The sequence below is a fragment of the Pezoporus wallicus genome, unplaced genomic scaffold, assembly GCF_028554395.1.
Source record: "Pezoporus wallicus isolate ANWC-B61680 ecotype Strahan unplaced genomic scaffold, APGP_CSIRO_Pwel_v1 contig_5542, whole genome shotgun sequence".
NCBI lineage: Eukaryota > Metazoa > Chordata > Aves > Psittaciformes > Psittacidae > Pezoporus > Pezoporus wallicus.
This window is the reverse complement of record NW_026640165.1, coordinates 1,331,957-1,358,196: the sequence shown is the minus strand read 5'-3', so window position 1 is coordinate 1,358,196 and position 26,240 is coordinate 1,331,957. Positions and strand designations below refer to the sequence as shown.

The 26,240-nt window shown below is 39.7% G+C and overlaps 1 protein-coding gene across 7 annotated transcripts in view; it reads left to right on the top strand.

The window, feature by feature from the left end:
• Window positions 1-26,240, top strand: part of ATXN7L1 (ataxin 7 like 1) — a 112,931-nt gene that overhangs the window by 60,761 nt on the left and 25,930 nt on the right. For 2 of the 7 annotated variants that reach the window (XM_057417882.1, XM_057417881.1), the window contains one exon: window positions 20,149-20,371. In XM_057417882.1, coding sequence (XP_057273865.1) covers window positions 20,149-20,371 — 223 coding nt within the window. Of the gene's footprint in view, window positions 1-7,912; window positions 8,039-13,317; window positions 13,517-13,855; window positions 13,946-20,148; window positions 20,372-26,240 lie in introns of those variants that run through there. The other 5 variants (XM_057417884.1, XM_057417880.1, XM_057417879.1 and 2 more) reach the window with 5 other exon arrangements.

Sequence of the window (26,240 nt, the reverse complement as noted above, 5' to 3'; positions counted from 1 at the left end):
TGATCTATAGGGCATCGTAAGCGTAACTGAGTGCCTGTCAAGCACCACTTGTTAGTACAACAATTGTTTGATTTGTTTATAAAGGTCTATGATGCTTTAAGAGTAGTGGAAGTTTTTTATAGGCCACAAACCCAGCTTCTTAGAGTGTGCTTCTGAAAATGGATCAGATGCTTGCACTGTTGGAGTTGAGTTAGGATATTTGGAGTTCATAGAAATCTGGGTCACCACTCCTCTTTTCTGCTAAATATGGTTTAGATAAGATACCTGTTGGTAGTTTTTACCAGCCATCTGTAGAGACAGTCACCTAGAGTTTTAGAGATATTTCTGAAATCACCTCTGCCAGCGAAATCAGTAGTGTTGGCTTTCCTAAGTGCTCTGACTTGCACTTCTCTAACACCCCTTTTCTGTCTTTTGGTGCTGAAATATCCATGGCACTGAAGCACAAGAAATCCGATTTGGAGCTCAGAGTGAGATTGATATACAATTACAGAAAAATTTGAAACACTTCATATACAGCTGTCACTCAAATATATATGCTGGAGTTTGGTTTCTCTGACATGTCAAGTTTTTTGCCTGAAGACTGTTCTGTTGTTGCTGGTGCTGAATTGCTGAAGCTGTAGCCTTGTTTCTAGGTGGGGAAAAAAAAAAAAACAACCCTGTATGTTGACCTACCTAGCAGTATGAGGAAACAAAATTAATTTTGGCACTATTTTAGGCCCGCTTAGCTGTAGCAAGAAGCATGGATACTCCCAGCAGATTAGATTCTTGCTTCTGCATTTTTAAGTTTCAGTCCCAGAACACATTCCAGACTAGGCGGTCTCCGTGTACTGGGTACTAAGAAATGTTCCCAGGCTCAAGTAGCTTGAATGTGCAAGCTGTCTGGTAGTGCCAGTGTCCATCAGGAAAGCACTTAATATTTAAATCTGGGGACTCCTATTGAAAATTCTATGGGAATATTCTTCTGACACACAGCACAAAAAAGTTACTGTAAAGTGCAGCTGGCCATATCACTTTTGGGTTTTTTTCAATAGGGACAAGTCCAGCTCCATCAGTCCAAAACTAACTACAGAGATTAGATGTTTTGTTTTCAAGAACACTCTTGATATCCTAGCTTCGTGCTGACATCAGGCAAGTTAATGTCTATATCCAGACATTGGTAAATAGGAGTCTCCTTAATGTTTTTTATGTAGTACTGCTATTACCAGATGCACATTTATAGGCTGAAAAGAAGCAGGTTACAGAGGAATCACTCATAGTTGCTCTTTGTTTCTTTAGTCCCTTAATTAAAGGACATGAGCAAAGAGAGTGATACTTTAAAAAAAAAGAATTCCTTCCCCCTCCCATGTATTCCCTATGATCGTTTGTAGTTGTAACTGTTGGCTTGTTTTGTTCTCAGCCTTTTACATATTGTGGGTTCTGTAGCTGAAACTTCTGTGTTAAGATTCTAGAGTTAGAAAATAATTATTTACTGTGCAATATATCCTCTGAGTGCAGAACTTGTCTGTCAGCACAGACTGTCCCTGTTAGTGCCACGTTGTACAAGGAAGACTATTTAAAAGAAGTTATTTTATGAAGTAAATGTTTCTGGTCTTCATCTCAACTGTAGGAGCCCTTTTATATTTAAAGAAGTGTCTTGATGTTGTTGATAAATTCTCCTTTTTAGACTGAAAATGAAAGCATTGGTTATCACTTCCTGAAACATTTGGTTCAGGCAGTCTATTGATGGATCTCTTAAGATGCCTAATACTAAGATACAGAAAGCTGTCAACATCCTGACTGTGTCTTAAACAAAAGCTAACGTTAGCTTTGCTTTTCAGAAGATGGGTTTTATTTTCAATTATTAATTATTTTGAATTTAATTCTGCTAGACTTTTGCAGGACTACCATGCATTCTTTCCTTTTACCCCCTTATTCTGATGCATGTCTGTGTGGAAGTTAACCCTTCCTTAGCCCAACCTGTGTTATAAACATTTAGAACCACGCAATGACTTACTGGCCATTCAAAACCTGTGATACAGCTTTTATCACACGCTCACGTGAGGTAGCAATCACCACTCACTTTGCAGCAGCCTTGCAGTCCTGTGGATCCCCGGATTATGTGTTACAGCGTGCTTTGACAGCTGCTCCAGAGGCACAAACCTGAGATGTATGAATAGGTCTTAGCAGTGGGTAACATCCTAGCCGCAAAATGATGGGGCTATACTACACAAACTATAGTTTCTTTCAGCCTTCTATTCCTCAGCTTTGCTGAACCTTTTTATAAGCCTATTTTTTTTCTGTAATTTTTAAACTTCATTCTTATTATTTATTTACATTTTGATACTACCTACCTATTATTTCTATACCAGTTACTTGTTTCTCTTCTGTTCTGCATATTTCTGCTTCCGTATTTTATTTTGTTTCATTACTCCTTGTTTTCAGTGATTATCTTTTCTGTGAGGCATGTATACCTGCAGGGACTGCCTTCCTACACACAAATCCCAGAAGCATTCAGGATTATTTTGCTTAGGTAGGCACATGTCCCAGACGTACAACCTGTTTTATTTTTAATTCTATCCCCATGTTCAAATTAAACTAGAGAAACTCTACAAACCAACAGTCAGGCACCTTCAAAGATCTGTTGGCTAAGTTTCTGGGCTCAATTTTGGGTCAGGGTGTCTTGAATCCAGTTCTTCTGTCCTGTTGAAGCTGGTCTGGAAGGAACGCACAGTGCCTGCTGAAGAGCTTCCTTACCATAACTAATCTCCAGGATTGCTGGTTCTCTGTTTCCTCACTCCCAGCCACATTCTGTCTTCTTCCAAGGCCTCAGGCAGAGGATTCTGTGATTAAGAAACAAGCTTGAATAAATTGGGGCCATTCCCAGTCCTGCCCCACTGGGATCCCTGCAGAGCCAGGGAGGGTGCGCAGCTGGGGAATGCAGCACTCCAGAGAAAATCTTCCATCTTCATTTCCTGGGGAACGTCACTCCATGCATGTGTGCAAATATGTAGCATTTAATCCTAAAACATTTGTAAGTATCTTACAATGTAAGCTTGCATTTGTCAGTGTGTTTCATATTGGACACAGCTGTGAGAATAAATTTGCATTTAAACTAGGGTCCCATGCTGGTCTGCTGCAACTTGGTGGCTTGGCTGCTTTTAGTGGACAAGCCACAGCTAGGCTGCAAGAGGAGTTGCATGTATGTGGGGAGAGGTATGGGGCTGCTACCTTAAATATGGTTGAAACAAATTACTTGTAATGGCATTGGGTAAGCATTAAAAATACTCCCATTCCAAATATTGAGAATGATAACGAAGGAAGTATTTCTGGTTAATGGGGAAGCTGCTGTTTCTAGGAGCAGTCAGCTAGCTGAGGGTTTGGCTGAAGGATGCTTTAACACACAGCGCTGTGCCGCAGCAAAAGCTCCACTTGTTGATGTAGCTTTTTATTTTGGGTCGTGACACCATGGGTCTGATATCTGTACTTGAGTACGGAGTACTTGTAAGATGAAAAGTAGGTGACAAAGAACTTATGTGTTTCTCCAGCAGCTGACTGTAACAGGATCTTAATTCTGGGTCCACTTGGACACTGCTGTATAAAAATCAAAGACAATTAGTCCCCAGAAGATTAATTTTTGATTACTGGTTACTGTGTATTCCGTGTGGCTCAGTAAGTGCTAGAGTCTGAAAGAGAAGGACAGGGCATGTAACATTACTGGAGGTAGGTGAAGCTGTGGTACTGCTGGCTCCTTGTCTGCTTGAAGGACTTGCTTTCTGTAGGCCTTCCTAAACTACGTTAGAAGTCTGACAACTTCTCAGGAGAAGAATCAAGTGGTTAATGAAATGGGGTTTTCACAATCGAAATTTCTGCATTTACACTGCCAACCATGAGCTTTTTGCTGTTTGGGCTTTTCCTGCTCATTGCATTGAATAGGGAGGGTAGAAAAAAGACAGATGAGTGCCCCTGGGAGCATGCGTCAGTAGATGTGTCTGCTGTTTACAGAGCGCTGCTCGCCGCTGCCGGTGTGCCCGGACAGCAGCTCCCATACCAATCCTCCTCTCCCAGCAGCCTCAGTGCCACTGACCCTGCTAGCCAGCCAGCAGCCTCTGCCAGGGGTGGGCTCTGGAGTGCCCGTGGGTGAACTTGTCAGCACACAGGGGCAGCTGCTGCTGATTAGGTTTTGCACTGGAGTCTGAATGTGAGTCTGGGTCACTGAAGACCCCAAATTGGTTTGATGCCTCTGAGGACAAGCAGCATGATAAGCGTGCTGTAGGAGCCACATGACCTTATAGCATACAGCTGTTGCTGGAGAGAAACATCCATGTTTTTAGATACCTGTGTAATGTCAGCTCTGTATGTGAAAGTATCCCTCAGCTAGCTGACTGCTGATGGAAAAATGACACTTATCCAAGGGCTGTCAGCAGCTTACAGTTTACAAACTCACCGAGACATTAAAGGGTACAAGGGTACCTTTGCAACTGCTGCCCCATGCTGGGAGGTTCCTCCTGAGCTGAGCTTTCTGCAGCAAGGCTGAGTGCGGGTCTGGGCTGTGTGGCTGAACATGGCAATGCCTCCTGTGGACTGGAGACCTTTTAAAACTGGCCTTATGGTTTATAAGATTGTAAGTGAGCAAATCAGAAGCAGATACATGGGGGGGGGGGGGGGGGATAGTAGTTCATTACTTTAGCATGGAAGGACAAAATAGATTTAATTAAGTGTATTTTGGACTCAGAACAGGAAGTGCCAATACTGAAACTTCAAGCACAACCAGAACTTTGACCCTTCCTTATCTGCAGTATGAATATGCTTTTTTCCCAGCTATATCAGCATGCTGTTGTGCAAATACGATTGCTCATGTTGCTTACAGTCTTGGAGTCTAATATAGTCTGTGATTTTTATTTTTATCTGCACAGATTGCTGCAGAGATTTTTAACTTGTGAGCAGACACTAAGCTCCACTTGCAGCTGCTTCAGAAAGGTCAAAGAAAAACAGGGGCAGGTAACTAGAAACTTAGCTAGACATGTAAAGTTACTGGGATTTCTCCCTTATGCATAGTGTGTATTTGTATGTTCTGTGTTTGCCACATGTCTTTCACATGTGACAATGTGGTAGTGCAAACTGTGCGTGATTACATTGGTAATAGGTGATGTCTTAGAAATATGTAATTCATAGAGGTGTTTCTTTTTTAATTCAATTAATAACGTGACATTGGTACCAAAGCAATTTAAATAGAACGTGCCACTGTAATGGGAAACTGCTGACTCTTGAATTAGCAGCTGTCAACTTTTTTAAGGTCCCTTTTATACATACTCCATAGAGCTTTTTAAATAAAGAACAAGTCAGTTGCTGAGTGTTTGCTTTTGGAGCTTTGATACAGTTCTAGATGTGCAAGTTTAAATTTAAAGGAAGTGAGTACTTTCATGATACTGAATTATGCTTTAAATATATCTGATTTCTCTCAGTGTGCAGTTCTTGGAAAGAGAGGGATTACCTGCAAGCTTTATAGTATCAGGTTTAATGTCAGTATTACTGCTTTACCTCTGCTGTGCTGTAGTATGAATTACAGCTGAATTACTTGCTATGTGCATGGATTACAACCTCCTTCTATTTGTACTAATGCACTTAGAAGGAGAAAAATTTAAAGTCCTATATGTCCATTACTTTATTTTTTTAATGGCTATAATTATGATGTCTATGTGACACTACAAAACTGCATTAGAGTTTTCAGGGGTGGGAGAAAAGCTACTTGTTTACCTGAAACCAGTATTATCTGATAGAGGCTGTATCTGTCTAAGTCTGTGAAATACTGTGGCTGTTAAATGAGCTCATTTCTGTAAAGCTAGAAATGTCCTGGGGTATCTGACCAGCATTTCTTTATATTTACTAAAAGTACAAAACCAGGATAGAATAAGTTGTTCTAAACTCACTATGTAACAGATTTTGACACGTAATTATGAAGAGGAAGACAGAAGTCATACAAAATTAGTCCGTATCACTACAGTATTTAATAATTTTGCAGTTAACCAGAATAAAATTTGTGACTGGTAAATCGGCATAAAAACACTAAAAAGAGAGAGGTCTCTGGGACAGGGTGAATCAAGATTGCTTGTGAAAGCAGGTTCAGCAAGCCTCTTTGAATACACTGAATCTATGTGGCCACTTTGGGAACAGTAATACACACTGTGCTTGCAGGACGAGAGCAGCCACTTCTAGGAAGCACTTGCTGAAAGACTCAAGGTTGTTACACAGTCTTCATGGTCCCTGTTCGTACACCCTCATTCAGACATGGATTAATGCCAGCCTGACGCCAGAGATGAGCCAGGAATGTTTTGAAAGGGAGGCGGAGCAGAAATAGAAATTGCATCTCTGTTTGATCCACAGTATGACTGCAGCCATACACACAAGGCCCAGTGCCACCACGCTGCTTTGGAGCCTTCAGGCCATAAAATTTCACTGTCCTTTTGTAAGTGCTACCTCTGAAGTGTTTCACAGTCTGTTGCTAATCAAGTTCCTGGCTAGAACTGATATCTTGGGGTGGGGGGAGCAGTAATGGAGCGGAAAGTTTATGTAAGTGTGGTTTGCATGTATGTGCTTGACAGATAGGCAGCCAATCTACCTGGAAGTTACAGGCTGAAATTTGCTGTGCAGTAGCCCCCCAGGAAGGGGAAATATCATGAGTGTCTTTCCTTAAAACTTACAGCAATTGAGAGTTTCAGCAGGGCAGCGAGCTAGTGCAGTGGTTTTGTATTTATGGTCTTTCCTAGTTTGATAGGGCTTAGGGGAAAAGGAGGGGAGTGCTGGCCTAATCTAGTTACAGCAAATAAGAGATGAAAACTTAAACTTTCTGTTGGTGCGAATTGTTGAATGTTCAACAGTCTCTGCTCCCAGTTGTTTACAGTAAATAAAGTCCTTTCCCTTCCTGTGCTTGTGCTGCTGTCCTCATTAGTATGTAATCCCAGATAAATACGGTACATGAGACCTGCAAATACTGTACAGCGGAGGACATGTTTTCCATTTTTGTTCGCTGAATGTTACACCTTCCAAAATGTATTAGTTCCTACTACTGAGAATAAACTTCATGTCCTAAGGTAAAACGGCAAAGAAAGACAATAAACCTTCTGTAATTTCCACTGCTGTCACCTCTTAGGCAATAGGTATTTAGGGATCTGTAATATAAGGAGAAATAATAACTAAAACTGCCAGAATGGTCTGATAAGTAATACCTAGCATGGTGAATTCTGGTTTTGAACTATTGTTTTTCTCAGATTACTTGTTTTTCAGACCTTAAGCAACCTGGAAATTCAATGCATTCAGGACTGGAGAGAAGGAAAGGAGGCGTAATAACTTGTAGACGTAGGACCTGCAGATTTCCTCAAGCATTACAGTGATGTTCTAGTGAGGATAGGGGATCTTTTCCTCTACCCCATCCTACTCTCTGTGACCCTCTGTTTCTTGCTATCATCTGAAACTACTCGAGCAATTCTCTGCTACACATTGTGCTCTTCAGTGTAAAAAAACTTCTTTCTCTCAGTATTTAGATACAGTAAGCAAATCCCAGGGGTGATAGCTCAGGCATGGCTGGTTTTGGTTCGCTTGTTAGCCATTGCTGGTTGAATCTGCTGTACTGTCTAGCTACCAGTTGGCAGACTCAGCAAAAAGCTTTAGAAAAAAACTTGCTCTGTGATCCATTTGCCAAATCCAGAGTTTAGTGCCTCCTCTGTAATCAAGCTGGAGTCAGCTGATTATAGCTGAGACTTTTCATGCCAGTATCCTGCTTGTTGTCCTTTCCCTGCCTCTTTGGTCAAGTGACTCCAATTGCTGGAAAAAGAATAAACTGAATCTCAGACTCCTCCAATTTAGGAGTATCTCTTGTTACCTCTAAACACTAGGATTTCTTTCAACTTAGAACGTCATCAATTTGATAAGGAGAGACAACTTCCAGAAGAGTCTAAACAGCATAAAGTGCCTTCTGGAGTTTGCTGTCTCCTGACAGATGGAGAAAGGTTTCAGCCCTTCAGCATGAACACAGATAGTCTGATTCAGAGGCAGCAATTGGCAGGTAGGAAATATAAGGTTAAATTTTTTTCTGTTTCCTTCCCTATCTACCTTTTTATTTCACTGACAATTACACTTTTGGCATTGTAGCCAGGAAAACAGTTTCAAGCTTAATTGGTATTGTCTGTTGCTGTGTTTTTCTTAGAGTTAGGAAAACACTAGAGTTTTAAATTTTCCCTTATTTAGAATATCTGGTTTAAATGACTTAACTGTTAATCATAATCTCAAGTGATTTCACAGCTCAGTCCCTCTGTAGAGAGGCCATCCCAGCTGTACTTGGGTTTAACAGTGTTTGCCATGCTGGCTGGTGCCTGGCTCTTGCTTTGTCACAAGTATCCTGTGCTTGTCTGAGCTCAGCTCCCCAGCACCCAGGCAGAGGGCACAGCCCTGACACAGCATAGCAGGAGTGCATGCAGCCAGCTCAGCCTTGACACTACCCTTCAGTTCGTAAAACTCTTGGGACCCAGAGCACGGAGGTAACGCTGCAAGGTGGTGGCTTTACCTGGAGTCTTCGCCATGTTCCCCAATGCTCTTGCTTTTGGAAATGCCATATGGAGACAAGCTTCACTTTAGATAAAAAAAGGACTTCAGTCTTATGCTGAAAAAAAGTTGTTGCATGTTTTCTGGACCCATGCTGTCCCTAGAAGTATAGGAACATTTGCACTGAGCTGCACCTAGGCTAATGAGTCCAGCTGTAGCTGATTAGTTTCTGCATCTCTGGTACAGATAATCTGACCATGGATAATTGAGTGTTGACTCTATAAATAGCCCACTTTGAAATCCTTGTCTTAAAATTGTTTTCTCTTCTTTCTGTCAGCTTCCAAGCTTATTCCCCCTGTAATCATTTCTTGGCTGACCAAAGGCTATTCTCATGTCTTAACGAACAGATGTACTTTTCATTCTTCCCACCTGAAGTGACATGTTACACCAAGCATGGATGAAGCCAGGTTCTAGCACTATAAAATACCAGCTAAGCCTGGTAGGAAATAATCATCCTAATATTTTACCTATGCTCCAAGTGACTCAGGTGGCTTAAATCAAAACCAACTGATACATGTCAAACATTGATACCTTGGAAAGATGTTTGTTTCATGTTTATTCTCTGAGACCTCCTGTTGAAGGAGAGAGCTCAGAGTTAAATGTCTTCAGGTAAAACTGATTCCTTTGTAGGGACTTGCTTGCAAGTTGGACTTCTAATGATCTTGGTTTGTTTGCTTACTGTACATGTTAAAACTCACAAGAATTGTTCTGAGTTAAGCTATGCCTTGTTTTAATGAGAAGTGATTTTTTTTTTTCCTCCAATGAGCTTATGTAAGTAATTATAGAACGTAATTAGAACGCCTCATAGGAAGAATATCCTGAGTCTTCAGCTGGTGAGTGTTTACGTGCTTATGTTTTTCCTTAAAGTTTTTCTAAAACACAGCATGTGTGTGCTTCTGAGAGGATGCATAGGAAGTTGGAATCACCTGCACTGCGTGACAGCTGGTTCAAGGCATCGGAAGCGGTAGGAGGGAACGCTGAATTGTACAGCTGTGCCACATCATGTAGCTCATGCACCTTGGTAGGTAGTTGTAATGGAAGTCATCTGTCTCTTTCTCCTGTGCCATTCTTGCCCCAGTAATACATGACAGAGGCAACATGAGTGGGTGAGTAAACTTGGAATCCCTTAAAATCAGGTCCACCCTCTAATTGCTGTGTGGCCTTGGAAAATACCTTTCTTCACAAACCATCTGAAATACTGGCCATGCTTCAACAAATTTTGGAAGCCTTGATTTGTTATTGATTATATAGTGCCTTGAAAAAAATTAATAAAGGCCCATTTGAAAGAAATCTTCTATATAGGTAGAACAGACATTCGAAATTGTAGATTTACAACACACTCTCCCATTCAGGGCAATGATGGGAAAGCTGTTTGTATTATGAACAGGTAAATGGTTTATCCAAACCAAGTAATTTGTAATACATGAAGTTCATTGCAGTAAAGAATGGTTAAGAGGCACATTCAGAGGCAGAATGTGAAGTAGTTGTCACTTGGACTCTCAGAGACTGATTCACATATATTTCATTAGTGCACGGGTAGGTCAGAGTTTCTTTAATTTGCACTGTTAGAAGTCATAAATGATGCAAGCTAAAGTAGAAAGTGACTTTTTAGATCTTAAGTTGCATATAAGTATAGAATTCAATAGATTTTTAAGGGAGAGGAACACATAAAAAATGCCCTGCAAACTCACTTTTGTATTTGGGTATGTCATTTGGTGTTGTCTGTTCAGTTTTGTTCTGTACAAGGCTGAGAATTTGGTTTCTTGTTTGTAAAGGCTGTTGTGTGTAGTGAAGGAAACATGAGCAAGTGACCTCTTCAAAAATTATTTTGCACATTCATTTTGGAGGCTGTGTGTTAGGGGCATTCTGAAGCATTCTAAAGAATAGATTTTATTATTACCTATGGCAAATAGTGTGCCTGAAAGATGTGTGTGCTGATTTATCTATAACATCTAGAATGAGGAAATAGTCTGCACTGACAGTTATGCTGCTTGTGCAACAGGGTTTGATAAAGCAAACTAAAATGTAACTACAAGCTCATTCAATTTTCAGAATAAAACCATGTCCTTAGTTGGACAGATCAAAATATGTCAGAGTATTCCAAGGGGATTAATTTGATGCCTGGGAATATCCATGGGGAGTGGCAAACACAGAAAAGCAAGTAAAAAAAATCATATATAAATTTTGAGTTTCCTATTGTAATAATGATAGTAGTAGTAATAATGATGATAAAATAAGTCTTATGGGATTATGCCACTTTTGCCAAAGAATTTTTAATTCTTTGCAGAGTTTGCTCCAAAATATGAAGTTTCAGCAATTTTGTGAAAAATAACAACTGTGAAGAGAACACCTTAGTTAGCGTGTCCCAGAGAGCAGTATCTCATGTGGCAGTAGCATGCTTGTGCTGACAGTTGTCACACATGTACCTATAGACGGAGCTTATCCTATCTCTTTTGTGGTGGTGCAATGGACATGGATGCGGGATGAAACATGGTGCTTAGGAGCAGGGAAGCACGTGGTAGCAGAGATGGAACAAATTCAGGGATCAAACCCATGGATTTTTACAAAAACATACTTCATTATTTTTCTGATTAGAAAGCCGCTTGTTAAGGAATACATTGTTTCACCAGATGCTGGTTTTGGATCCCAAATAATAGTTAGAGCCGAAAAAGCCAGAAGGTTTGAACAATAGATTATATTCAAGTCCTGCAAAGCTGCTATTCTGGGCTAATATCAGCAAAGTTACTGAGTTTGTACAAGTTTCTTCTAAGGAATGATAAAATGAGCTGGTGATGTGTTATCTTGATATTGAATAAAATCTGACATGCTATTATGCACAAAACCAGATCAGGAACATAAGTCTCCTAAAAAAGATAGCCTCTTTTCCCAGCGTCGCAGTACAGCATTGTTTTTGCCAAACACCTCAGTAGTCCCATCTCCCTCTTCCATGGCTTATCTTTTCTTTTCTGTACAAAGAAATGCCATTATATCTCTTTGGATTAAGTAAAGCACTGAAGAAGTATCAGTTTTCTGTAATAGTTGTATGATAGATGAGGGGAAACATCCAATGGGTTCCTAAAACAACAATGTACATAAATTACTTTTTTTGTTATTGTTTTGTAAGTATCATTAAAGGTGGAACTAGAGATACAGTGAAATATTTTACTGATAAGTATAAGTGAGTAAATTAAAATACATGTCATCAGATGACCTTGAATATGAAAGACCTGCCTGGGGCCTGAGGAAACGGGTCTGTGACACAGTACAAAGCATGAGAGGATGACAATACTAAATTTACTTCTGTTTGAAACAGTCTGGAGTAGAATTATTTAAGTTTGGTGTTTGGAGGAATGAACAGGTGAGCTGCATTTAAATTTGTGTTTGAAGTGGTGTTCATCTTGTTGTATTTTAGTGTTAAATGTAAAGTTACTTTTTTCTTACTTCCAACAAACAGCCGAATAAAAGGTTTCTCTTCACACATAGAATCACCCACAGAATTGTAATTTATGGCAAGTACTGTTGTTTGATTGCTAAAAGTATTTTATCATTTCACCTGATGAACCTGCTCTGAGTTTGGGCTGAAAATGCATTTCTTGCTCTACCAGCAAAAATGCTGGAACTACCATTACCACTGGTCAGCAAGTAGTAAGACCAGTGCTAAGGGACTGGTGCAGGAGGCTGGTGGGGGCTGTCCTTCTAAGTGTGTACCTGGGATCCACCTGCTCTGTTACTTCTTTTTTGCCCAGGGATTTTTGGCATTGCAGAGCTGGGAAATATGTATGACTTACAGCTGAAAATTGTCAGGCTTTTCTGCTGTAGCAGTGCATCAGGTGGCAATTGCCGATTACACGTCTGGAATTGTGTCATTACAGGAAGTGATGAATTCCTTCTTAAATCTCCAACTCTTTTTTAAATCAAGTTAATACTCTAAGTCATTAATATCTCCATTTATAGCTGAAGAAACAGGCCTTGACACCAGTGTTAAATCCAGGTCTTCTAGCTCAGTGTTGTGAAGACTGACATTGTCACCAGAGCAAGGTATTCACTCTCCATCATTTTCCTGTTGCTTTGATACATCAGGGATACCTTGAAGCTCCCTCTTTATAGATCTCACAATCCTTGTAAAAGAAGCAGACAAGTACCCAGCAGTTTCATGTTATATTTAGTGTAATTACTTGCACTATTTGAAGCAGGGTTTTTTTGCTGTGCTGGAGTTCTGTTTGAACCTTATTTCTTTTTTTTTTCTTAATGCTTTCTACTGAGGAGGAATGGAAATATTCTGGGAAATGCTGAGTGTGAGGCTTCTTGTGGAATTTGGTCATTTTTAAGAGGTTTGGCCATTTAAGTGTAATTTAGTGATATTCTAGGGATTATTTGTCCTGTCTCTTATAATTACCCTGGCAAATGCCAAGTTATCCCATAAATAAAAGATTTTTCAGGAAAACAGCAGGTTCATCCTACTGTGTGAAACACAAACACCCTCCTCCTTTTTCCTGAATCCAGAAAGAAAAAATGCAGCGTCTTGCTCTAAATATACACTTGTGGGGTTTTGCTGCTTTTAATTTTTCACTTTGGTTCATGTCTGCAGCTACTCGAGTTGTATCAACAATTATTTAAGCAAAAAAAGGAAAGTAAAAAACCCTGCAGCCGTTTTCAGTGCTTGTTGTTCTTGGCACAGGATCAGTTCTGGTGTCCAACTGGTAGGACCTGAAACTTGGTGCTTAGCAAGTGCCTGTAGTCAAAACAGTTGGTGTGTGCGAGCGCTGATCTGGTATTTGCTGCAGCAGGTCATCTGCCTGATTTTTTACCGTGTGCAGAATACCTAATCACGCTGCTGCCTCTCTCTGACGGCATTTGTGGCAATGTGAATAGTTTCACATTCCAAAAGTACATGTTTACAGTCGTCGTAGAATCAGATTAAGTTGGCAGCCTGCTCCTCTCTGTAAGTGGCTCAGTTTACATTTCTTCTTCTAGCAGGATGTTTTACATAATTTTGCTGATCCTACTCACTTGTAGACTTTGTGAAATGGAGAATCGTTTTAGTGGGTTTAGTGTCAGGAAGCGAAGCTTGTGTTTATTGTAAACAAACACCAGCAGAACAGTGGTTATTTTAGCACTTGATAATTTCCCAATTATGTCATTTGACCTGGAATGAAGCTTGCGATTGTTGAGCTGCGTTTTATGCCGCAGATCAGTCCGGGGCTTTGAGCTGGCAGTTTATTTCCTTTGTCAGTTTACAAGAAGTATCAAAATGAAACCAACTGTGCTGTTTCCTTTCCAGTGCGCAGCGCAAGAAGGGTGGAACGGTTTGCAGATATTATTTCCAAACTTTTTCAGCTGGACTTGGAATAGTGTTTTGTCAGAAAAGCTGGTAAAGTTAACCTTTGCTCTGGCTGTCGTTTGCTTGCATCAAATCCAAGTTTATTTTTGCTTAACCTCACGTACCATGGTTTGTTAGGGTTTTTTTTTCAGACTGTGGCTGCAAAATGAAAGTGCTTACAAGGTGTTTATGTACTCTTGTTATGAACCAGCTGCCAGTTGCTGCAGGTTGACACATTTCTGCAAGCAGCCTAGTTGTTCAGTTTTCTGGTCACTGGCTGTCGCTTTTTGGGCATGTGTGGGTTTTTTTGCTGTTTTGGTTTTCTCAGAATTAATGCCAAGTACATTTGCAAACTGTGAACTGGGATCAGTCCGAGGTGGCAGGTTTCACTTGCTATTTACTGGAATTGTAAGTATGCGTTGCTCAACTTTGCCTAACGAAGGGCTGTGCAACAAAACACCTCAGGATATGCTGAAAATAGACAAACTGAAATTTGTGCATAGGTGGTATATGGAGTTACCATAGGCAACATCTTCATTGACTAGACTGGGATATGTTACTGAAACAGAATTGTTATGTGGATCGGATACTTAGTTTCATTACCATCTGCTTAAATACTGTAAATGGGGAATAACGAACACTATGTATATTGTGGTAAGGGCAGTTGGATCAGTTACTTTATGCTATTTTAAGTAAAAGGGCTATGAACTGCAGGGTTGTGATGAATACAAGCTTAAAAGGAGTTTTATTATTCTGTAAATGTTTACTAACAGCAAATAACTTTATTACCTTCCTGGGTTTTAGCATTATACTGCATCTGTTTTTACCAAGTGTAACACCAAGCTATAATACATGGCATTGGGCCTCTGAGTTATTCATGGGTCAACCTAAAATTGATTTTTGCTGTAGGCCTCTTGTATACAGGAAGTCAGATCGTGCTAAATGAGAGTAATGTTTCAAAATGACTGGTGCTGACAGAGTTCTCGTGTCTCTCTTCTGACAAGGTTGGAGGGATTTTTTTTCTTGTTTTGTTTCAACTACCTGCAAGAAAATACTGAAAGACCAAAGGCTTATCTTTCTCTATGCTCAAGCTGTATTGTGACTTCTTCCCTTTGCGATCTTCTGTTTCTCACTGATGGAGAAGACACTGACTGGGCAAAAACTGTTCACTTGATCAATTTTGTGTAGCGCATGTTGGGTAAGAATGGATGTAGATGAGATATACTAAGAAATGGGGTTTTTTTGTAATCCAGGTTAGAGATAACTGCAATTTCAGGATCATATAAAAATCATCTTGGGTACAAAACTATTGCAGTCCATCTGGAAACGTATGGTTGGCGTATTTTAATGGCAACATATTAGCTGTTGTGAATAAGGTTTGCTGTGAGCTGAGTGAGTGCTTGATCTTGTGTGAGAGTGGAGACAAAAACTCGCAAAGAGACTTTCTACTCGGAATGTGGTTTTGCCTCTTTTTCCCACACGTTGTGTTTGTGGCTCTGAAGCTCATGTTGCCTCTCTATTGCTTTACTTTTTTTGCCTGTGATTAGAAGGAGATGTGGCGTTTCCTGCAAAACAGCTGCTAGTATTCCCTGGTGACCCGTCAGAGCGGATCCCGTGGAATTACAGATTCAAAGGCAGACCTAGAGGACTTTGGCAGCTGCAGCAGAGGTTTTTGGGGAAAGGTAGGGGGTTGCGTTGTGTAGGATGCAGGAAGGAGGATTAGAAATGGAGTACAAGGGCATGGTAGAGAAGCTCCAGAGATTCAGGGACTGTTAAGTCTCCAACAACATAAGGGCTTCACATCTACAAACAATTCAGATTTGGCTGAGAAAGTTGGACTATGTCCATGTTTCCATAGGACGTGGAGAATCTCCTGGAATAGTTTTAAGATTGCTTGCAATGCTACTGATGGAGGGTTTGCAGCGCACATTCGGACGATATGTAGCGTTGGACTTTCACACTCCTGCCACTAACTAGAAAAAATAACAGATATTGATCTGAAATTGATTCTTTAGAAAGTGCAGTTAATTCAGTGAGAGAGTGTTAAACTTGCCTCCCAGATTCAAGTCATTAATACATAAACTGTTTGACACCAAAAGTCACATGTTGCTTGTCACTTGCTGCAGTGGCTGTGCTGAGACAGCTGAGGGGTTGCAGGAGGATTAATGTGGTAAAAAGGATTGTAACTTTGATTGTGTTCTCTCTGCTCTTGGATTGACAGCAGCTGGTATTTAGAGGCAAACCAGAATATGTGTTGTTGTTTCTGTGGAGTGTAAACATCCATTTGCAAGTATTTAAATGAACTGGAAAAGTTCTTTTGTCTTTTGAACTTGAGCACATTCACAGCATTGCAGGCTCTGCAGAAATGCTTGTAGGATTTAGGTTAGTAGTGATAACTGCTTTTATAGTTGCCTTGCAGGGTTTCTTAATTTTTTTTTAGGGGCAAAAATTTTCGTTCTACTTTAGGTCTGTTTATGCCCAGTGTCAGTGCCACTTCTATATGCAGACAGTGACAGCCACATCCACAGCTGTGTGCGAGTTCACCTGCCCTGCTAGATCTCATCTGTCTGCACATGAGCTGCAAATGAGCCTAGAAATTTTTACACAGATGGCTGGTTGTCTCTTGAATGTGTTGGCATGTGAATATCTAATTTTATAACAACTATTTGAGTGCAAATATCTTTTATTTACATATTAATTTATTGCATAGGCTGTGTAATAGCCGATACCTAGATTGTATGTAATTCCTTATATATATGTAAAATATTAATAGACAAACTAGTAGAAATTTTTGTGACCAGGAAATTCAGTTTAATAGAGGAGCACCACTGTCCTGGTTTAAGCAGTTGATTTTCACAGCTGACAACCTTCTCGCTTTGTCATATATTCCCACTATTTCTTTTTGAAACTTATTACCAGTGCCTAAGACTGATTCATTACGACATACAAAGTATGGGAGGAGGAAGCAAGAGGCAACCTAATAGTTCTTGAGAAGGAATAAATCAATATTTTGTTATTATTTATGCCCTCACCATCAAGATTTGTCCTTGAGGTTTCACGCCTTTGGCAATTCCAGTCTCCTGAGGCTGTGCTTGCCCAGCCTAAGCAGTGGTTTTCTGCCCCCTTGGAGGGAGTTACTCTTCCATTTCTTCACTGTGGCCCTGCTTGAAAGGTGTTGCTGCCATATTCTCTTGCTGACACAAAAGTGACATTCGCTTATGTGAGTAGACATGCAGATTTTACCCATCTGAGCAGCATCTGAGAACACTGATGTGTGGCACTGGCTATTTACGTCCTTTCCCCTGTATGACTTTACAGTGGTCATAATTTCCATTTTGCTTCTAGGAAATGTCAAGAGAAGCTGTGTAATGCTGGTAATTCTCAAATATGTATCAGAGTCTGTCTAAAACATAGAAGACTTTCTTTAGCCATGTTTTGAGGGAAGACAGGAGTTTATGGAGGTAAAAGGAAGCACCAAATATAGCAGTTGGTTTAATCACAAGAGTGACCACCAATCTGACACACTCAGATAAAATAAGTATTCTTGTAAGCTTTTCCTTCCCCACCTTTTAAGTAAACATTTATTTAAAATAGTAGGATAGACTTTATTATCTTGACACATCACAACAGTGTCTCTTCCACTATTTTCCATGTTACAGTAAAAAAATCCAAAGTTTGATATACTGGTTTGCTGTTGGGAATTAATAAATTGAGAAGGTTGTACAGGGAAAAGAACCAAATGTTTAGCTTGACTGAAAACCCAGTGTAAAGAGGCTGTTAAAAAATAACTTGCTATGGCATGTGATACTGAGATGGCTTTAACATATAATTTTAGATGGTCAGTATCTTGCATGTCCGTCTTTCCGGAAGATTAATTTTAATAACAGAGTAGTGTATTTCACTTCCAAATATATCCATAGGGATGATATAAAAGACACAATTTACTAGAAGGCCGTCGGTGTTGAGAATTTCAGTAGCCATGGTGAAGACTGAAGTAATTAATCCTGAATTTGTATAATTTGTATATGGAAATTGTGTTCTTTCCCAGGTTTCACTTTCTATACATCTTGGTTTTATTAGTTACATAGCAGTTCCTTTTCATCAGTCCTCAATTAATGGGAAAGTTGCACATTTTTATTAAACTAATTAAAATTAAATACTTATTGAGAAGGTTGGTGAATCTTGAAACAATAACTATTATTTAATGAAGTACCCTGTGAATAAAGCTCTGCATTTCAGAGGCAGATGCACAGCTTACACGGTTGTTGCCACCAATGTGAGCTGAAATTAATATAAATTAACTGCTTCCTGCAAAGGACTTTTAAAGGCAGAGGCTGCACACAGAAGGGGTGTATGGTGGGGTGAAAACTGGCAAATGACAGCTGGCATTGGGGGTGAGGGGAGATACTTTTTGTATTTAAAAAAAACATTAAGACTGTTTTGTTCTTCAGTTGTAGGAAAATCTGGAGGGAATTTCAGCATTTTTGTGTAATTAAAGCTGTGAATATGAAGATACGGAAGTGCTTAGTCTTTAATAGAAAGTACTTTTATTTAGTCATTGGAGATTGAAACAGTTTGGAATATTCTTTAATATAATTTTTAAGCATATCTCTTTGTTCTTGAGGTATTCGGCTGTTGCAAATTAATCATGGATGAATCCTTCTGCCACTGGCAAGTTTTTACTTGTGAGGATGCCAGACAAATTTTTGTGTTTTGATTCTCTGTGGGAAAATTTTTCTTGGTTATCAAACTGGGGAGTGCAGGGCTCGTGATGTAAATACAAAATCCTCCCTGGCAGCAGCAGGTTGCTGCTGCTTCCTTAACCTGCTCTTTGCTGATGGGGGGATGCTGTGCAAGCTCAGAGTAGCACCTACTTGGGCTCTTCAAGTTAAGTGCTGAAAGCTTTAGATGAGGAAAAATCGGTGTGTGTTGAAGGAGAAACTCCAGCTTGTCCGAAATTCTGGGTCTGTAGTTACAGTGCGCTTGCTGGTTTGATGGTTGTGTCGGCAGCTGGGGTACCTGGCTGATCCCATTGCAGAGGCTCTTGGTGCCAGGGCACCAGCAGCCCGGGGTCAGCTGCTTCTGAGCACGGTCCTGCTGACTGGAAAATTCCTCGTCCCACAGTGCGGCCGCTGCTGGGGCTGGGGAGCACTGGGGCTGGCTCGCTGCAGGGTGAATGGGATGGGGAAACGGTGTTCCTGAAAATGGGGGAGTAGGACTGCTAAGGCACCTCTCAGCAAAAAACAAACCCTGTCTCCTGTAGTAACCTTGTAGCTGCGCTGAAGTTCTCAGCCCCAAGCCCCTTGCTTGCAGCACAGTGTGACCCAGCCTGTGCTGGCCAGGCACTTGTCCCCTGGAGAAGGACATAATTTATAAAGACTGGACAAACACTTTCTTAAAGCAGTCTTTCTATTTAGCAGTCTCAGGGACAGGACATGTAGCTTTTAAATAATCATAACCAAACGCAAACAGTTGAACTGAAGCTGGTCTGTCCTGAAGCCTGTTCTGCTATTGCAGGGTCAGCAAGGCCTTGCTTTGTGCAGTGCTTAGGAAGTCTCTGGTTTGAGCGTGAGCAGTGCTTGCACAAGGGCCTGACGTCTAGATGCAACTGATACATAAACTTCCTGCTTTTCTGCACATGCCATTTGCTGTGTGTGATAAAAAACCTGGATTGATGGCTAGAGATCACCTCCAAGCAGAGCCGACCTCTGCAATGGCTGGCAGCAGTAGACCTCTCACTACTTCTCAGGCTTTCAGTTGTCTTCCTTGCAGCTTCCCATTAAACTTGAAACAAAATAGCCATAAAGTAAACTGTCCAGTAACTGGGTCATATGAATTCTTCATAAACCATTATAGAAGCAACCTCATGTCTGTCACAGAGTGTTTCACCAAGTCGTCTGAGCAATTGCTACATACTCTACATGGAGGAGCTGGGACACTTAGTGTACCTTATGCAGATGCTGGTGGTTGCTTATTGCTTAAGAAATGGTTTGAGATTTCTTGGTGAAATTTTCTGGTAGATTATTAGTATTAATTTTACTATTTTTTGCAGTTTTCAGACCACTGCTTTGAGTTGGTTATGTTTAATTATCATTTAGCTTGATTACATTCGCAACAGTGATGAACTGGTGTTCTTGGGAGTGATGAAATCATTGTATAGATATATGCATAGAGAGGAACGATTGCCTCTTCCCTGACTCTTTTTTTCTTTTAGCCTATGAAATGCTATAAGGTTTATTGTTTTTCCATTGCAGAACGAAGACACGGTTCAATGTGTAAACCTTCCCCTTCTCCAGCTTCTCCAGCCTGCAATTCCAGGACATCCCTAGTACAGATGAAACCGAAATCCTGTATCAGCGGCCATAACCCTGTCAGCAGCAACTCAAAGCCATTCAAAACGCCCAAAGACAATCTACTTACCTCCAGTAGCAAACAGCACACAGTCTTTCCTTCAAAAGTGTCACGGGATAAACCATGGTAAGTACCAAAATAATAGCTACCAAAGGTGTGGGTGTTCAGAAAATAAGTATCTCTGTCTATCTCATATTCATCAAGAAAAATCTGTGTTCTCATCTTAGATAAGTTTGCAGTTTAAGCCTCTGCATTTCCTAAGGGAGGAAACTTGAATGTTTTCAAATTTAAAAAAAAATTATATATATATACATTTATGCGCACACATACATATATATAGGAATAGGAAAAAGGACTGGATGTTCCATCAAATGTTTTGCTTTTCAAAAACCTCCATTTTCTATCTTTTAGGTCCATCTTCTGTTACAGTATCTGCCCTTAAAAGTGACGCTTTTAAGGAGTAAGATAATTTTTGCAGAGTTCTTAATATTGCCTTAACTGATATTCAGGAAAACTTACTGGTAATAGTCATTTATCTTCAACAGCAGCTGTTGTTGAAGTTCATTTGGTATTTTGATAATGTTTGATGCATTATAAGAAGGCAGAGGAAAATTCTGGCTGCCACTATTTTGGGGGTATCTTACATCATGTTCTGTGATACATCTGCATGTACAGGCTTTGAGACTGCCAGGCCCGTCCCTCCCGTGACTGTGATGGTAGCAACGGAGTTGCAAAAATGCAAAGGAAAGCAGAACTGGGTCACTGTTTTATCCCTTAAGAAACTGGTTGTTGTTAGTTATCTACAGAAAAGGTGCTTTGTGATTAAGTCATTAGGTTGATGACTCGAGATCAGGTTCCTGGTTCTGCACAGGCTACTGTTGTACCTTAGTCTCCTCAGCCTCAATTCTGTGTCTGTAAAGTTGAAATAGTAATGCTTCCTTTTTCTTAAATGTTATCTGCTTACTGTGTAAATATCCTTCCATCTTCTATGCTGTATCTAGCATGAGAAAGTCACGGGTTTAGGTAGGGTTCCTGGACACAACTGTCTTAAAGCAGTAAATCTAAGGTAAACCATTCTTTCGTGAGACAAAGCATGAAGTCAAATTATGTTAACGTAATAGCTCCAGTTTTCTCCCTGAAACATTCACTGGTTGGTGGGATTTCAAAGAGAGCAGCTTCTGCCTACCTGTAGAATTTACCTTGCAGTGGAACAAACTTAATCGAAGTCTAATCTTCCTACAAATCTGAACCCACCATCTCTAGAAATATGATGAGCATTGCAGACAATTATGGCATATCATTCTGAAAATATAAAATCTGGATGATTAGATTACACACACACATATACACAGATGAGACAGAGCATTCCAATTAAAGTCTGCCTCATTTAGTATTAAAAAAAGTGCTATTGACTGAATAGTGACCTTTTCTTCCGAACGTTGAAGAGGATTTTATACAAGAGGATTTATTTCTTTTTTTTTTAAGTCTTATTAAAGAAAAATCAGAAAGGACCTTAGATTATTACCACTATTGACTATAAACCTGTTTCTCATCCTAGTGTTACAGACAGCAATTTAGAGATCCACATTTCAGCATATTAACTGAATCTATAAACAATATCTTCCATGCTGGCAACAGATGGTATTCTGTCAGTCAGTAGAAGCTGGAAGGGAACAAAATAACTGGGCATTTCCACCCATCCCTTTTCCCTTTATTGGGAACATCCCAAAAATTTGCTGGTGATTATCAAGGTAGATTTAGCCATATAAAAATGTTGTACTGCTCTGCTAATATTTTAGCAATAAATATGTCAGTAGTTGTACCTGCGAATTACCCAATTCCTGCAGCTCTGCTGGGAGATAATGCTGTGGTTTTGTTTAGCACTGGGGGAAAATGAGGCGTACAGTAGTTAAAGATATTGTAATCATCACACAACAAATCACAAACAGTGTGAAGTGGAGATCAGTGAGATTGTCTTTCAAAATAAGTGTTAAGTGGGTTAGATTGCATGACTTGTTAGAGAATAAAACCAGTCTGATAATCATCACAGGTTGTAGAGAGCTGACAGCTGTTACAGAAGGTGTGTGTTCCTATTCCATTAGTGGATTATCATTTTTATTTAGGATTCTAGAAAATATTCAGCAGGTCTGATTTTTTAAAGGAGAAATTATTCATAAAATTAATTCTTTTTTATGATTATATCTTCCATTCAGCTTTCTGCCTAGATTTTCACCCACTTATCTTCTGGGAGGAAATACTCAATTGGCACAAATACATTTGTCTCAAAATGCAAATGGGATGCATTATGTATCCAAGTGTGTTGTGGTTTATCATCTTCAGAAGCTTCCAGTTATTCAGTGTTTTTGTCTGTTACATTTTAGTCTCATACCACAAATATTTACTTGATAGGGATTCTTCCAGAAGGTTATCAGATTAGCTTATCATTGGTAGTGGTTGCTTTCCATACCTGGAATAACCATTGTTGCACTTGCCTAATTCTTTCATACAGCATCTCTTTTTTAAATTTTAGTTGTGACAGTTAATAGCAGGGTTTCGGCAATGTCTTCTGCAGCAGCACAGACCAGCAGATCTGTCTGCTGTCATGTCTGCCTGTGTGTGGACCCAACTCTTCTGTTGTTCAATTCATTGTAGCTTTGGTTGAGTCATCTTAAACACTGACCGAGTAGCTCTTTCTCTTCTTCACATCCTGTGTTGTTCCAAGATGTGCTGTAGAGGTTCAGGTTGCTCCTTGGCTAATGCTTTAAAAAGCAGGATCAGAATGATCGGATGAAAGAGATCTGGAACAGTTTCATTTTTGTAGCTGCTGTTTTAATACTTCCCTTCTTGTAGTTGGAATATGAAGGATTATTGTGAATACATCATCCAGGAATATCTGTCAGCTCTGATTTTTTTTCTCCTTGTATCTCTCTGAGATCGTTGCTATTAATACAGCAGTGCTTAGAGACTGGAGCAGTGCTGGAGCACCACTGCGCTCTGCACAAGATAAATGTAAACCCTCGTTTTCTGAAGCTTGCAGTTGAGATGCACAAGGGTACAAAATAGACAGAAAAAGGCAAAGAATAAGATGACGGGTAGTAATAACAGTAATAATGAACAAACAATCATAATTAATAAGGCTAGCTCAGATATGCTTTCTGAAAGGCATTCCTGTTAGCCAGCAGCTCTCCCTTGCTGCTGACCACCCCAAAGGATGCTGCTTCACTTGCTGAGTGCCAGCACAGCTTCTGAGTGCTGCCATGAAGGTTTTTGGTGCTGTGGTGCTACAGGGTATTCATTTCCACCCATCCTCCATGTGAAACTGGGGTAAGGCTGAAGCAAGTCTCCTCGACCTCCCTCCATGAGGATTAGTCATTGCCTGCCTGAAGGTCAGAAAATGAGAGGGAATTACAGTGGTTTTCATCAACATGTAGAGAACTGACACTCTCTCAGAACAGAAATAGGATCCCAAAGGTAAACCTATAGGTTATCATTTAGAATTTATGATATTACTTTTCAAAGGATTTTTTAATCATCTCTTAGTTTTTATTTCTTTGTGTTAGGAAATACCATTATTCATACTGAGGTTGAGAAAGTGAAGCTAGTTAAGATTTAAGGATATTCCTAATGCAGCATGGAATTGGAAACAAAATTCAGCAGAGATAACTTGGGCCACATATTCTAACACTAAATCACAAGTATTTTGTTACACTACAGAGGCAATCCAAGCAACATAGAATAGAGCAATGGTTTATGTTTTTAAATGTCTGTGAACTTCTTTTCTCACCAGATTTGAAAAGAATTGAATGAATGACTGAGATTTCAGAACAAATACAGTTATGAATGACCAAACCAAAACCCCAGCAAAATTACATAACAGCAAGGAAAAAATAATTGATAAAAGCCTGAAGAAATAAAAACAGGAATAATAAGGAGCTCCAGACATGAGGAGTGTTGTGACATACTACAGTTATGTTTCTTGCTTGGGAACAACAGTGACAGGCAATGGCTTGGAACTGAAAAAACTTGCCGCAAGATACTCAAGAAGAAAATTCACTCAAACTGTTTTGGGAGTTTTTCACAGGTTCTGCTGAAGGAAAGAATAGGAATGGAATGGAATTGACTAGAATTATCTGTTTTCCCTCAATCCTCATTCCATCAGTAAATCTTATATTTGTTTCTAAAGACCAATGAAGTTTTCAGTGGTGTCAGACTTGGTAATGATGTCTAAAACATTCCCCTAGCAAGCACCCTTATTGAATCATAGTGCTCTGAAAAACTAGTTTTTTATTTTATGTTGTTTTAACAATTGCTTTTAAATTGTTCTTATTTGGGTTTTGAAATGCCTTTTGAAAGTGAAAACATTTTTACAGTTACCTTTGTCACCTTAACTGGTAACCTCATCAAAAAGTGAAACCAGGCTTCTCTCCCAAAATCTGATTTTCAGCAAAACTATGTGACCTAATTGTTTGTCAATTTAGTTTTTCCATTACTTCTTCCATTGCTTACTGGGTTTTCAGTGTGGATGCAACAGCAGCGCTCTGCTATCTTCTCTCAGTTGCCAAGTGTTTCAAGGTTCAATGAGATATTAATATGCTGAGACCCACTATCTCTCCAACTGTTTCGGAACTCATGGCCGCATTATCCAGACTTGCTTATGTTAAAAAAATAAGTCATGATTTTTCAGCTGGCAGCTTACACTTGCTGGGGGGAATCAAGAAGCATCTTGATCTGACTGGAGAGCATTATCAAGCTTCCTTCTTAGTACAGATGCAACACTGAACATTTATGTCATTTTTGCACTGGCAATGACTATTTTACTGTCCTTTAGGTAGATATTGCTATTATTAGAATTTCTTTTGTTAAAGAAAAAAAATAAACTTGTTTTAACTGAATACAGATTTTTCTCACCTATCTTTGGCCAACTTCCATTTTCTCAGTTTTACTTAATTATCATGATTCTTTCCTTGGTTTTCGTTTGTTGCATGTTGTTTCTCTAATTGTCCCTTTCAGCAGGTGTCTTTAATAAATCTAAACAGGCCCTTCATTCAAAGATTCTTTAGAAAATATAGTAAATAAGGTGATGTGCAGCCAGGCAGGTGTTGCCTGTCTTGGGACACTGTCAACAGTGTGGTCTCTGGCAAGGAGCTCTGCTTACCCAGACTGCATCCTTAAGCACGCCTCAACATATATCTGGATATAAGAATGGTTGTGTGTCTAACAGATGGCTCTGGAGTTTTGAATGCTTGCAGAAGCTCTGCACCACCATGCAGAATGACTGCAGTGATGTGCAAGAAGCAGATTGTTCTTTGAGTGTAGTTTGCTAAGGAGTAATTTCTCTCTCTGTGAATAGGCTTTATTTTACCTTTAAGCATGTACATGAAGTTAAACCTTTAAGATAACACTAAGATTAAAGCATACCTGAGTTTAAAGAACTTCTGCGTGGGACAGCTTCCTCTGCTGTCACCTTTATGCTGGAGATTAAAATTACAGACGTTAGCTTAGTTCTCCGCAGTTAAGAAAGAAAAAGATTGGAATGCTGTTAAGGAGATTCTCGTGCTTCTGGATGAGGAATGTGTTTTACCTTTTACCCATCAGCATTGCATTTGTATTTAGGAAAACCTGTGTTTCTTTTGTTTGCTCAGTGTGGAATGATAGTCTGAAAACTGTCATTTTTGCACAATCTGTGTGTGAATTAGCTTATAAGGCAGATAGTCAGCTGTTTGGCCAAAGCAGCTCTTCAGGTGGTATATGGGAAGAGCTGAATAAGTGAGACATTTTCATTTTCAGCCTCCAATGAATCTGGGCTTAAAGACTGAGGATTTAGGGGGTTTTAACTAATATTTTTTTCTCTGGGTTCATTTCAGTAAGGAGGGGTGTATAATTTATACATTATATACTAATTCATAGTCACAAGACATCCTCTTTTGGAGTTGTTGGGTAGATAAAAAGCAGCTGTTATTAATGGGTATTTCCTCATGGAGGCAGGAGCCAGAAG